General features: G+C 39.4%; 2 protein-coding genes across 10 annotated transcripts in view; one reads left to right on the top strand and one right to left on the bottom strand.

The window, feature by feature from the left end:
* GGACT (gamma-glutamylamine cyclotransferase) overlaps window positions 1-14,927 on the bottom strand; it is a 58,117-nt gene that overhangs the window by 9,690 nt on the left and 33,500 nt on the right. For 2 of the 9 annotated variants that reach the window (XR_014218627.1, XR_014218629.1), the window contains exon 4: window positions 6,106-6,262. The exons of 3 other annotated variants lie outside the window; for them this stretch is intronic. The gene's annotated coding sequence lies outside the window, so the exon portion shown is untranslated. Of the gene's footprint in view, window positions 1-6,105; window positions 6,263-7,004; window positions 7,108-12,130; window positions 12,257-14,927 lie in introns of all 9 variants that reach the window. 4 more of the 9 variants (XR_014218623.1, XR_014218625.1, XR_014218624.1 and 1 more) reach the window with 4 other exon arrangements.
* Window positions 1-14,927, top strand: part of PCCA (propionyl-CoA carboxylase subunit alpha) — a 225,490-nt gene that overhangs the window by 195,715 nt on the left and 14,848 nt on the right. Inside the window, exon 22 of the mRNA XM_082218633.1 lies at window positions 11,691-11,831. Coding sequence (XP_082074759.1) covers window positions 11,691-11,831 — 141 coding nt within the window. The remainder of the gene's footprint in view (window positions 1-11,690; window positions 11,832-14,927) is intronic.

Here is a 14,927-nt window from a genome sequence, read left to right as displayed (position 1 = left end):
AAAAGTAGATGGGGAGAAATTTCAGTACCAAGGGACGGTATTCTAATTAAATTAATTGGTAGTAGATTCAGCCCAAATGCAACCACACATAAACCCCCTTGACAGAATGTATTATTTATTTGTGGAATTCACTGCTGCAAGATGTGATGGTGGCCCTTGGGAGCAAACAAAGGAGAGATGTTGCTTGTGTGCCACACTTTAGGGATTCCCTGAAATATTTGGCTGGTCCCTATTGCAAACGAGGCTGTGGTTGATGGGTACTTGATCTGATGTCGCAGGGCTCTTTTTTGTGGTACAAAAGGGACATTGTGTAGGAATTTTCCAATATTTTCATCAAGTCTTTTACTATCTCTGTGTTCATAAGACATAAGGGAGGGAAACAGTGTCGCCATGATGTCATAATCCATGTAATGTACTTTGAGAGGAAGGGTGTTGCTGCCTAAAAAAACACATTCACTTTTCCCTTCTAAAGCTAGCTGAAATCGGATGCTGGAGGCTATTTGGGTTAGAAAATACGCCTGACAGATGAAGTAGTCTATTCTTGTGACCACAGTATTGAATTTGCTCTTTTGAAGTATTGTACAGCAATGCTCTTGTTTGCTCAGTGTGCTTCGCTGTAGTGGGGCCCAGAAATATTATTGTGCAACTCTAGGCACATCATTTAAAACAGTGGCTTTCCATTGTTCCAGATGTGGGCCCCTTGCTTTACCCTCAGTCTACAGCATGAGGTTCAGTTAATTTGTTTAATACCTTATCTTCAGTTGCTTTTTATTTTTTTATTTTACTAAGTTACATTCATCAGATGTGTGACAACCCACCCCCCATTTTCATTTTTACAAGCCCATACAGGTAGGGTAGCAGAACTAAAGATTACAGAGTGGCTTGGGCAACTCAGCCAGATGTGCAGGCTATAAAAAAATAAAATTCTTATTCTTATTAGTAGTAGTTGTAGTAGTAAACCTAGACACATAGCTAGCAGACTCCATTTACTTTACTAGGTTACTAGTTGTTCAGGCCTGATCTGGAGTGCTCCTCTCGTTCTCTTTCTTCAGCCATACATAGGCTACATGTTATATCAACCTCAAACTTTTTAAATGGCCATGCCCTGAGTTTCAGCCAAAGATCCTTGGAACTGTAGTTGAGTGAAAAGACTCTTAATCTCTTTCAAACTCAGACCTGCCGAAAACTACAATTCCCTGGGAATTTTCTTGATAGCTACAGTGGTTTTCAATCACTTTGCACAAATAGTGTGTTCCCTGCTCCCCTTTGCAGTGCTGACAGTATTTGTGTGGCCCAACCTAGGTCAGGTGTTTACCTGGCTGGCTGTGCCATGCCAGCACCAGCTGAAGACCAAGGGTTAACATTTGCAGCTATGAGATCATTATGTACTTGGTTCACATATGCTGTTTCTGCTACAGTGGTGCCCCGCAAGACTAATGCCTCGCAAGACGGAAAACTCGCTAGACGAAAGAGTTTTCCGTTTTGGAGGTGCTTCGCAAAACGAATTTCCTATGGGCTTGCTTCGCAAGACGACAATGTCTTGCGAGTTCCTGCTGGTTTTTTCCCTTTCTCCCCCCTTTTTCTAAGCCGCTAAGCCGCTTATCAGCTGATCCGATCAGCAGATAAGCCGCTAAAAGCCGCTAATAGCGCTAATCCGCTAATCCGTCAATGGGCTTGCTTCGCAAGACGAAAAAACCGCTAGACGAAGAGAATCACAGAACGGATTCTTTTCGTCTTGCGAGGCACCACTGTACTTTATTATTTGAGGTCTTTCCCCCTGGTAACATAATGCATTTAACAATGAAGTGAATCCTATCTCTTGTTTAGACCAATTTATTTATTTATTTATTTATTTATTTATTTATTTATTTATTTATGCCCCGCCCATCTGGTCCCCCCCAGCCACTCTGGGAGGTTTCCAACAAAACACTAAAATACAATAACCTATTAAACATTAAAAGCTTCCCTAAACAGGGCTGCCTTGGATTTGAATATGGATTTGAAGGTGGAGAAAGAATCAAGGAATTTATTTTAGATGTCCAAATGCTATCACACAATTAAGCTCAACATTTCATTTAGTTTTCCATGTATTTCCCCCCTCTTTACATATTACTCCCCCCCCCGTCTTGAAGTAGGAAAATTTTGTTTGGCTAATGTTGTAAAGTCGTGAAGTCGTGTGTGTGTTCTACTACAGACATAAGATTGGGCAGGCAAAATATATGAGGAAACACCCCTCCCATCAGACATTATGATAATCATGCATTCTTCTACAGTCTACTGCCATGAAGTCAAAGTGTAATGTGTGAAACTTCAACTGTTAGTGAAACAACACATTTTGCTGGAAGGTTGTTGACAATCTGTAGGTAATAGGACTTTCTGAGATGTGGTACACCAAAATCATGATGTATTGCTTCCCCTTAATCTCCCCACACTACATTATCTTATTTACAAATAATATTTTTGCTTAGAGCCATTAGTATTTTAATAATCAGGTTTGTTTCTGCCCAGGTTGAGAGTTTTGTAAATGTTGGGACATCCTTAATTCTAGTCAACACAGGAATTTGTATTTCTGTTTGGGGAAACACTTGCATTTCTTAACTTTGTGAGCCTTGCTTTAAAGTTTAGCTTTTACATTTATTTTTATTTTTTAATTTCCTAACCCAAGCTCAGTTTTGCCTACAATATTCTACCCGCGGTGGCTGAAAGAAAAACCATTTTTTTGTAGGCAGCAGCCTTCTTCATGCACCTGATAAAGTGGGCTATAGTCCATGAAAGCTTATACCACAATAAAACCATTAGCCTTTAATGTGCCATAGAACTCTTTGTTGGTTTTGCTACAACAGACTAGCACGTCCACTCTGCCAGAAATCATTGAACACATGTCTTAATTTAGTTCTCTGTGGAAGTCCACCCCCTCCCTTTAAAGATATTGCTTCTAAGCCATGAGGTAAACTCTTTCTCAACACATCAGTGTGGCACTTTTTTGTAGTTTTTCAAGAAGTCTTCAGCTCATGAGCAGGTTTCAAAGGAACCTCATCTCCATGTAGTTTTGCCGGATAATCCTTTATCCACCATCTTCAGCTCTCATTCCCTTGATTTCTTGCCTGTGGCTACGTTTCTATCTCTGCATCAATTAGCCCAGTGATTTATACAACAAGCAAGCAGTTTAGAGGTAAATGGTACACAATTAACATCTCATTCCACCATAAAGGGTATGCTAAATACCCCAGTCACTGCTTTCTCTGCCTGGAATTGAAATAAGTGTTTGTCCTAATTCATATGCTATCTGATGTGAAGTGGGCCTGCTTTGTGCTGTACTACACCATTAATCTAATTATAGATAGCTGCAAATGAAGTGCTGTCTGAGCACAGAGGCTGAAGAAAAATAGAGCTTTTGTCATTTAGCATGACTCTGTGAAGCAAGATCACACTTTGCATGGCAGGCTGGCAAAGTGGAGATCCAAATAATATTGCGGCCTGTTGCATGCGTTCTAATTACGAGAGCCTTGTAAACAGAAGTAGACGCCCGGTGTAAATAGAGCTGTAGTTACGCTGTCATGTGGTTTATAGGAGGAAAATCCTCCGAGTGCGGTTGTATTAAATGATGCATCCTGATTGACAGCTACCTTGAGACTGCGCTGATGGAGTTGTCAAAGCATTATGCTAACAGGCTGCTCCAGTGACTGCAGATGTACAGAGCTCTGCTATTCAGACAGCTTTCTAACTGTTATCTGTTCATTTTACCTTGTCCGGCTGTGTTGTAACTCCACACGAGGACAGCTACAAGCTTTATTTCTGTATGCTTTTGACTCTGACTGCTCAACCTTAACCTAAAGTGGAAGGAATCTGTTTTGTGAGGCTTTAATCTTTATTGGGGAGTTTTTTCCCACTAGAGTGTTATATATTACATGGTGGATTTAAAGGTGGGAAGTGTGAGCAACATTAATTGCTATTTTAATTAAGTTTGTGTTGCTAGGACCTGTACTAGAGAAGTGGTGACATTCTCCTTTCTATCCCTCATCCATTAAATATTCAATTTTTAGGAATCCCTTTTGTATTGCCACAGGGTGTTTTTTTTTTTTTATTACATAAGGGATTTGTTTCTCCCACTTAAACCAGGGATTATTGTGGCACAACTGCACTACAACTCATTTGTCTACCAGAGACATGCTAATAATGTAGGAACTGGGAACTCCATTATAAAAGTCAAATTCTAATTTGTTGACTAAGCAGTACATTTTTAAAACTGCCATGATCATAGAAATTTCCCCAAAAAAACGTTTCCAGAGTCCATAATGCTGAGGGATGGGAGACAATTGACTGTTTTTAACCCAATATACGAGGAGAACTTTGATGTATAAAGAGTTCTCATGCTCTATGAGAATTTAAACTTTAGACATAAGCAAACACCCTTATTAAAGATGCACTTATTAAGTTGCACTGAATTTAGAGGAACGTCTGAGTAACGATGTTGAAGATTACAGAGTTAATGCACTAATTTCACTGCGAACCAATATATTTATGATGCCTATGAGTATTTTGAGCCAGTAAGAATGGGTGTCACTTGGAATGACACCCTGGAATGACACTTCCTGAAAGTTTTGAATTGGAATTTTTTTCCCTTTGCAGATTAGGATCCTTTGCATAGGGATAATTTTCAGTTTTCACCTAGAGCAGGGGTAGCTAACATGGTGCCATTCAGGTTTTCCTGGACTCCTCTCCCATCAGCCCCAGCTAGCATAGCCATCAGGAGAGCATCATGTTGTTTGCTTCTGCCCAAGTGAATGATCTAATTTGTAATGCTTCTTTTGCATGTTGTTAGTAAACAAAACAAAACAAAAAAACTTTGAGACTGCCATGCTTGCTTTAATGTACTTGCAATTGCCATCCATTCATTGTTACTTAAAGAACTTGTGAAACAGAAAAATAAATAAATCTATGGATCCACAAAAGATCTTCCACTTTATACTGCAAGATGAATGCAACCTGGGACTTTAAACACTGACCACTCAAAAAAACCCTCATTTTTAAAACATTAAAAAATTATCAAGATGGAGTTATCTTTGGACTTGCATTGCTTAAAGTTAAACAGTTGTAGCACAAAGAATCTTGTTACACATTAAAAACATTGTGGGCTAACATATTCATTGTTGCATAACATTTTGTGGACTAGATACATTTATTGTTATCCTCACGTCGCAGGTAAAGGAATTTCAAAAAGAGACGCAAGCCTGGAGCAGTTGCATCAGAACTAATAAAGAAGTTCTACTCTATTGCTTTAGGCTTAAGAGGAACATGAATCCCTTGAAGAAGACTCTTGCCTATGAAAAATTATGCTACAATAAAATACGTTAGGGCTGTATCCAAAAACGCCATTGCACAGGTGGAACAACATCTGCTCATGCAACAGAATGACCCCATCTCTTCCTCTTGCACCTGCAAATCTGTTCTGAAGGTTTCCCCAGCCTTCCAGAATAGACTGGGAAGTCACAGATCATTCCACATGTACAATCACTTCACTGGATTCAGCCCTTATGCCAATCACTTCACTGGATTCAGCCCTTATGCCAGGCATAGGCAAACGCAGCCCTCCAGCTGTTTTGGGACTACAACTCCCATCATCCCTGACCACTGGTCCTGTTAGCTAGGGATGAAGGGAATTGTAGTCCCAAAACATCTGGAGGGCCGAGTTTGCCTATGCCTGCCTTATGCAACCCAACCCTTAGTCTTAATGTGCTAGTAGACTTTTTAAAATTATTCTTATTTTTAGTGCAACAGACTAATACAACTACCCCAAGAAACATAGACAATAGTTTTAGCAGGAAGCTGCTAAAACTACTGTCTATGGTCTTATGCATATAATGTATAATTGTGATATAGAGCAGATTGTTTTCTTGCAAAAGGTGACTGGTACAGTCCCTGGCACCCAAAGTTGGGCTGGAAAATATTTTTGTTTAAAACCTTGGGGATCTGCGAGTCTCAGATCCAATTTTTTTTTATCAAGGTGATTGTGATTGGCAAATTTGGCCTCTGCAATAATATAGGATGTGCCTCATTTAAGGTTTTGAGAGGTAGTCTGCTTTTGGCAGACCTTACTGGTCTTACCTTCTGCAATTGCTTTGATAGCTCAGTTGGTCAGAGCGTGGTGCTGATCACAGCGAGGTTGCAGGTTCACTCCCCATATTCCTGCAATGCAAGGGGGCTGGACTAGATGATCCTCAGGGTCCCTTCTAACGCTGTGATTCCTTACACAGCCACTCACCTTCACAAAGAAAAAAGCCTCCATTTTATTTATGTTAAGCTTTGTCACTTTCCAGTTATAGTCAAAATGGAATGATGGCAATTTGGTGATATTTGTAAGCTTCCAGTCATCTTTGTTTTGTTTTGGAGCCAGGCCTTGTTCAGTTGTTTTGGTCTTCCAAAGTGCTTTATGCTTCTCATCAAACCAGTCCACATGTTAACATCCTTGGTGTGTGTTCTGCAGTTCACAGGCACCCCTTGGTCAGGCTGTTTCTCAACGTTGAGAAACTATTTTACAAAGGAATGTTTTTGGGAGGGGAGAATCTTCCATCAGAACTTATAAAAAGGGATCCCTTTTCTGTATTACTTTGCCATCCTATGTTCACAGGGGTCATTTGTTCTCAACTGTGCTCCCAAAGGACCTTTCCGGAGAAGTTTGCTTCTTCTTCTTTTTTAACTTTTTGATTACAATAGCTCAGTTCTCCCCCCCCCTCCGAACAGACTAAAGAACAATAAACAAATACAAAAGGAAAGGGAACATCTCATCAATAACAAAGGCCTGCATTTGAAAGCATTTGGCTTACTGACTCTCACATCTCATTCCAAGCAAAGCAGGAGTCCTGCAGAGAAAGGAATCTAGAAGATAGGAAAATATTAAAATAGTAAAAGTGGAATGCTTGGAACGGCCTGTGATGGGTGATGAAGAGAAGAAAGCTTTTATTGCACAACAATTGGGACAGTTTACTCGCTAATACTACTTCTACCTGTAGAGCCTCCTCTTGATTGTAGATTAATTTGGAAAACTTGAACTATTCACAGGGCCACAAGCTTGACTGTTTTGAAAAGACATGAAATTTGATTCTGAACCTGGGCGATGTAAAAACATAAATCTCTCTTAATCTAAGCAGAAGCTAATTGTACCATTCACAACACATAGCCCAAAAAATGGAATATCGTCAATCTGAAGAAGGACCGTTATTTATTTCCTCCTAAGATTCAAGTTTTTATTTAATTTTATTTTCAAAAGTGTGTGTAGAAGGTATTTGCTATGAATATTGAAACTGTGCAATTTGATGTAATTATATTCCCCCATAGTTTTAATTAAGGACTTTTAACTACAATTTATCTTTTGATAAATAGACCCTCTGCACAGAATGTTTATTAGATTGACAGCAGAATGTATACCCAGATAGCTTTTTCTGCCTTGCCATGTGACTCAGATGAATTTTAATAGGAGCAAAAGCTTTTATTTGCCCTGTAATTTCACTGAAGGATCATATCCTTTAAAAACCTGCAGACACTTGTACAGTACATCTTGATGGCAGAACACACAGACAAGAGCAAAGAAACATGCAAAGATGTTGCTATTTGGCCTGTCACTGGTTATAGCAATTCTTCTGGCAACATTTGCCATCAAAACACATCAAAATCCTTAGTTGCAAACATATAACAAGGCTGTTGTCTTTTTTTGTCTGAAAGAAAGATTCCAGAGTGTAGCCATTTGGGCCATTTATAATAGGAACCCAATAACCCTTCTTTTTGAAAAAAAGAAAAGAAAACGTAAACCAAAGTTTACAGAACAATGTCTGTTGTGAGCCTGAAGATGGAAATAGTTAAAATACCATTGGAAAACAATATGGTGGGCTACTTGAGCAGTCTAAGTAGTTCAGGCCCCTTTGGTTTTCAATAGTACTGCACACACCCCAAATAGGTTTCTGGGAGCTAAGGTGTTTATTGTAGGATCCTCATGCATGCAAGTTTTTTGCAGCATCAACACAACATTGTAGTCTTCGAAATCCCCACCCATATCCCCATCACAACCTTATCTGCATTTACCCTTTCCAGGGGAAACCCAACCAGCTTTCAAAAAGAAAAGAAAACTTGCTGCTTACATTAAGCTCCCATCTGGAAGCACCCTAACTGTCCGCCTTGGGCGATCCTAGTGTACAACTTTTTTCAAAGCTACCTTGGAGCAGGAAAGGAGGAATCACTGCACTAATTTTAAACTAGCCCAACCACTAGTAGTTTGGTTTGGTGTGTGGAGGGGGTGAGCGAAATGTTTCTTTCCCTGCAAGTCAGTGATCATTTTACAACGTTCAAACAGTGTTAATAAATTTTCATGCAGGCTTGAGCAGTGACCATCTCCTCCAAATGACAGCAATCGTATATGAGGAAAGCACATATTGACACTTAATTATGATGTATGATGTGGCATCAGTAAACTCTGTTGGAAAGATTTGGTGGAATCTTTGTCCATTTCTTTGGATCATCATCATCATTTATTATTATTTATACCCCGCCCATCTGGCTGGGTTTCCCCAGCCACTCTGGGCAGCTCCCAACAAAATATTAAAAACATGATAAAACATCAGACCCAACATGCTTGCAGCCACCTGGTTGCTCAGCTTAGTGTATTCACATATTATTTCTGTGTAAAGCTATTGTTGCTTGGCTTTATACCCAGAAGAACCTATACTAGGGGTGTCCAAACTTTTTTCAAAGAGGGCCAGGTTTGATGAAGTGAACGAAGGCCGACCAAAGTTGTTGCCCTTTTAGGATTGAAGTTGCTGAGCTTTTGGGGGGGATTGAAGTTGTTGGGCTTCCCCCCCCTGGATTTCGCCCCAGGAAATAACCTGCCACAGGGGCCAGATTAAACCAACTGGCGGGCCGGATTAGGCCCCCCGAAATGGACTTTGGACACGCCTGGCCTATACTGTGGGGTATATATCAACATCGCACTATTACAAATGTTCCATCTGTACAACCGCACTACATTGCCAGATGGAATGTTCTTTCCTCCCTTCCCCTGCATGCTATGGCGGGGGGTGGGGTTGTCTCCTGACCCCCAGAGGAAATTTGGGGAGAACAAAGGGAGGGGAGGAGGAAAAGCTCCATTGCACAAGTGAAAGTCCTTGTGCAGGGCTTCCGCTGATGGGATTTGTTAGGTGTATCTTGTCCTACATTCTCTGTAAGAAGCTGTATTTTCTGGATTGGTTCTAGAGCCTTGTAGCCCCGGGTGTTAACTATTTCTCTCTCCTTGTGAATGCAATATATAGCCTTGATCAGATTAGAAAAGCAATGTATCATTGATTTAGGAAGATGTGTAGAAGCTTCGCTGAAATGAACAGGAACCAATTGAGAGCATGGATCTACAGCCACCATTTAATTTAAGTAGATCTGATTCCAGGCAAGTTCCTGGTTTATTGTGTTCAAAATGGCTAGGATACTTGACCTCTCATTATTAACTCCCATTTACCTTCACACTGGATATTCTAATATTTAGGCAATCAAAAAGTGAATGAGACTTCAGTCCATTCGGTTGAAGAACAATAACTTGGTGGTTGTTTTTAAACTAAACTCTTCAGAACCCCTGTGTTCTGTATTGAGTAAATTGGGAAAAAGATGGACATGTTGTCTTAAAGATGGTTTGCCCCTTTCCCCTCTTGTATCATAGAATTATAGAGTTGGAAAGTACCCCAAGGGTCATCTAGTCCAGCCCCCAGCAACGCAGGAACCGCAACTTGTACTTGATAATTGTGCCGCTTCTAAGGTGTTTACACTGCTAGGTTTTAGTATTTGAAAGAGGCAGTATCCTAAAGTCGGGCAGAAAAATGCACATGATAGTTACACATATTGAAATACTTACACATGTACAAAAAGTCAGTTTGATTTGCTTTGATCATGTGCTCTAAAGCCCATCCCAGAACCATCGCCAGCGTGCAGGAATTCCACAGCAGATGGATCAGTGTAGAAAACTCCCTGAAGATCCTATATTTAAACTACACTGCCATAGGTTACCAAAGCTGGTAACATGATTTGACAGTATTTGCACGATAAGCTGCAAAGTGCTAAGAATTCTGCTTTAATAGTGAAAGTTCAATTTTAAAAGATCCAAAAGCTGACATACTGCTGCTGGCTGATCTCGATGCAAATTAGATTATCATAAGTGCAATTCTAACTGTAACATTTATTATCAACACAGCTGGTTAAACTAGTGATAGGAGCATGTTTGTTCCTCTTTTGTCCATTGATGGTCAAAGAGGAACAAATTTCTCACAGAGACCTGCTGCCATCTGCTGGATTTCCGAGTGCAGTGTCTCTGCTCTTGGGTAAGCCTTATGCCAGACCAAAGAAAACTGATGTGGCTGCAGAGCATGAACAATATTTTCTGATTAAAACAAAACCAAAGAAACCTGATGTGAAAAAGCTTTTGTTGATATGCTGAGTAAAAATAGCTTCTAAAAGCTAGTAATAATTTTAATCACCCCCCTCCACTTTTAAAATAGTGTTTTGCTGGTAGTTTGGGGGTAAATTAGCATAAAAACCCCAGAAACAAACAACTTCGCAAATTACACTGGATTCCACTCCCCCCGACTGTTACTTATTGAAGATAGTGTCTACTTTTGCTATTTTTCAGTGCTTCTTTTTAAAATGGAAGCTTGGATTCTCAGAATCCTGCGGACTTCATAGAAAAAAAGCTGGACTGTAAAGTGGGGGAGGGGGGCTGTGTGGCCCTTTTGTTGTTGTTGCCACTCGTGTGTAGAGAAAGATCAAACCCATAATTCATTGCGTTTAATGTTTTCAAGTGCGGCTATTTACCTGGTTGAGTTTTGTTCTCTTACTGCGGTATTTATTTGGAATTGATTCCATCAATTTATCCCCACGTTTTACATCGCTATAGTTTCAAAGCATGATAGGCAGCAGGTGGAGAGATTTGTTTCCAAGCCACTTTCAAAAAGTCAGCCACAATGTGTATAACTGGTGTTATTAAAATCTCACATCCATTTTAGATAGTAAGTTATGCATTGTAGAGGAAGAAGGGAAGGGTGTGGGCAGGTAGAGAAATTACAAAATATTTCCAGTTGGTGAACATCTGTAAAAATATAATTAAAAAATTCCTTCCAGTAGCACCTTAAAGACCAACTAAGTTAGTTCTTGGTATGAGCTTTCGTGTGCATGCACACTTCTTCAGATAATATAGTTTGCGATGTGCCAATTCAAGGTTGCAAACAAATGCTGGACTGTGCTTCATAAGATCTTTAATAAAATATAAATATTAAAGCATGAGGATTTAAACATAGTGTTCTCCTTTTAGATGTGTAAGCCTTATTTTTCACAGCAGTGCTTTCAACTGATTTTTAAAAAACAAAATAGGTTAATTTCCTCCACACATAATGTTTTCAATACATAGTAAAAAAAAAGTCCTGTCCATTTCCAAACCACATATACAGCATATGCTAGATAGAAACATGTCCCTATAAACGACTATATATATTTTGTACCTCTTTGATTAGTTAATAAATTTACGGTTTGACACTTGTTTGATACTACCTTGTGAACAGCCCTGATATCTTTTGATGAAGGGTGGTATATAAGTCTAATAAATAAAATAAAATAAAAATTATTTGCTTTGTGACATTTATCTTCATTCTGTTCTCTCCTGCCCCAAGTACAAGTTACGTATCCTGACCAAGCTTGCTGCGGAACTCAGCAAGCACATGCCAGAGAAAGTGGTGGAGGATACCTCCAGCATCCTGAGATCGCCCATGCCTGGAGCAGTGGTGGCAGTTTCCGTAAAGCCTGGAGACATGGTAAGATAATTCCTTGCCCTTTGTATCTGTTCCAGTTAAGAATATTCCTCACTGGAGAATCAGGGACAATTTGCACACTTCTTTTTTGGTCTTGCCTGAAGATGTTTCGGTATGTGCACTTGTGAATGTGGCAAGTACATGTTTACAAACATGAGTATCCTACATCTATACTCGTGCGGGAGCCACGCTGGTTTTGGTTTCCTGTCATGTGGCTACTCGTTTGCAAACTTAGCTTGCTGCAATGTAATATATCAAGTTTCCCACGCTCTGGTTACTCTTGAAAAAACAGGTCAACTTACTTTAAGGATACTGCTGTATATAGGGAATGTGCATGGAACTTATTTTGGATGTGGGGGAACTCAGCTGAAATCACTACAGGGATGAAGGCAACCTTTATGATCAATTCATTCTGAAGGCATATTGTCCTAGATATTGACAAGGGGAAAAAATTACATTCATCATGATAAACACTTAGTTTTTTTCTGTCTGACTTGACTCCGAGCCTTTCAGTTGCTAGCTGCTGCTAGTCTTAATAAAAACACATGCATCTTCTTGACTTTAACTTTAATATTATGCTATAATTTTATCTTAGCACAAGAAAGGTCATCTTTAATTATTCATTCAGTTTTATAGACATACACCAGAACCAAAAGAGTTGAAATAAAAATGAAGGTGTGCTTCTTAATTCTCAGTTGCACTGATTACAGTTGGCCCCTGCTTGTGTAATCAGTGAAGTAAAAATTGGAGCCTTAATATTTACATCTATGGGCAGAAAGAGTAAGTAAAGTTGCTGGAGAAAGACTGGAGAAAGGTGCGTTGAGGTAGGTGTGTATAATACTTGTCAGATGATGGATCTGTTTCTTAATATGCCTTAATATCCAAAGGATCGATATGAGACCTATGAACTGAGAGATGATTTTATATGCTCTATGCATCATGGATGTCATGCTTAATATTATCTTTCTAATTTAATATTCTATTTCCATAGTCCATGTTTTTGCTGTGTTTTAAAAAAACTACTTTGTGTCTGTGTGCATACATACGTACATATTTATGTATGCATTTAGAAAACACGGACAGTTCTTTTTGAGCTATTTAAAAATGGGATAAATTATGAATAGATAATGCTGTATAGCATTGAACTAATTTCGATTCTCCAAAAATGTAGCCAGTAAACTACCTTGGCCTCTTTTTGAGATGTACTCTTTGCTGTAGTTTTTTAAAAAAAAATTAAAAAAGAGAAAAGGTTCCACTGGGAGGCCATTTTAAACATATTTTACATTTAAACAGAAGATGAAGCTGAGCTTACTAAAAACAAGCAAACATAAATTTCACTCAAGACTGGAAAATGTTTACCTTGAAATTGCAAACCCATCAACATTGTTAAGTGTTAGAAAAACTACTTCTGAAAGGGGGGAGGACAGGATTTTTTACTCATGAGCTTAGCTGAGTGAGTCATCTGTGAAACATTTTGCCTGCTTAAATCTTTAGATGCCCTTTCTCATGCTATGTGGAAGAGTTTTATAAGGAGTGTCATATCAAACAACATAGTCAATCACATACAATGACCAGGTATGGTCACTGACAATTCCTGATTTTCAGACCGACTGAGTGGCAGGTTAGAAAACTGTCTGCTTACTGCCATTTTCTTCTTGTCACAAGGAGTGTGAATTCTGTCATTCCTCCGTGCAGTACAATGGAAAAGAGTGACGCTGTGTGTGTGTTTGCGTGTGGTGGCAGGATATTTTTCAGGACAAAATCTCCCATCCATTTTTATCCAAAATGCCTTGTTCTGCTGACATTAAAGTGAATCGGGGGAAAATAGGATGCTATGAAGTATCCTTTTATGTATCTGTCTTGTGTATATTTTGTGTACATGAAAAAGCAAAACCATGAGAGGATGGGGCCTCCAGCCAGGAAATTGAAATGGGGAAAACATTCTTCCCATACAATCAAACATTCCCAAAGAAGTGCGGTGCAATACCAAACAAGTTGTTAAATAATGAGGAGAGATTTCTTTCTTGCTTCTCCCTCCCCTTTCCCTGCCGCCCCTTCTCCCTGCCTGTGGGTTTTTGCTGGAGGCGCCGAGAGGCAGAGCATTTCAACAGCACAGGCCTTATGTTCTGCCGACTTGGACTTGTCAATGGTAATTGGGCAGCTTTAATTGCAAAAACACGTTTGTGGCGCTGAAAGGGAGTTTAGCGTAAATCCTTCCTTTCCAGGACTGGTGTCAAAAAGTTTTTTTGAAAGGAGATGAGGTTGTATCAGCTATCCAGACTGAATAAGCGGCGAGATGGCGCGATTCAGCTTACATGTTTTGGCTGTCCATCAGGACAAGGATCATTCATTGTAGCTGTTCAAAGCCTCGGAGAACAACGGATGGGAACTCTTATATACTAGTCTTTTTTGTTCCACTGTTTGAATGTGTCCTGAATTTGTGTTCCTCCCCCCTCTACTTTTCAGACAGACTAAGGAGTACTTAAGTACCCTTTTTATATTCTAGAGTATTTACCAGCTAATAATATAATGAGGCGTGAAACAATATTACTGGGAAATGACAAAAAAAAGTTTTCAGCTGAATGTTATACTAAAACTAATGAGTAGCTCTTCCATAAATTTTCTGTTTGTGGCCATTGGTAAATGTTATTTCATGGTAATATTTTGGAGTTAGCGCATTACTATAGAGTGTCTTACAAGGAGGCTTGTTTTCCAAAATGCACTAAAACAATGCCATTATAAGATGCAGAGGTTGAGTAGTCATTTTTGCTTGAATCCATCCAGGTTTTTAGGCCGTTGGGAAGTATAGTGTGCTTGCATTTGCTTTCTGATGGCTTGCATTTTTTTATTGCCTTTTGTGGTGTTGGTCTGAAATGTGCGTGAGAATTGTTCTTTATTTTGCCAAATTCTGTGTATATTCTTTTGTCATTATTTTCTTTATTTTTCCAAGTTCCATTAAAAATTGCTTGCTTAGCAACAATGAAAAAGCTTCCAAAGACGGGTCAATTGTGATGAACTTCACAGCTCAGCCCTTTTGGGGAGAGGGTTCTTCAAGTTTATTTCTGAGAAGAAATTTGGGGGCCATACATGGGGGCCACA

Source organism: Podarcis vaucheri (assembly GCF_965113315.1).
Source record: "Podarcis vaucheri genome assembly, chromosome: 4".
NCBI lineage: Eukaryota > Metazoa > Chordata > Lepidosauria > Squamata > Lacertidae > Podarcis > Podarcis vaucheri.
Note: the sequence above shows the minus strand (reverse complement) of the source record. Positions and strands in the feature narration are given on the sequence as shown.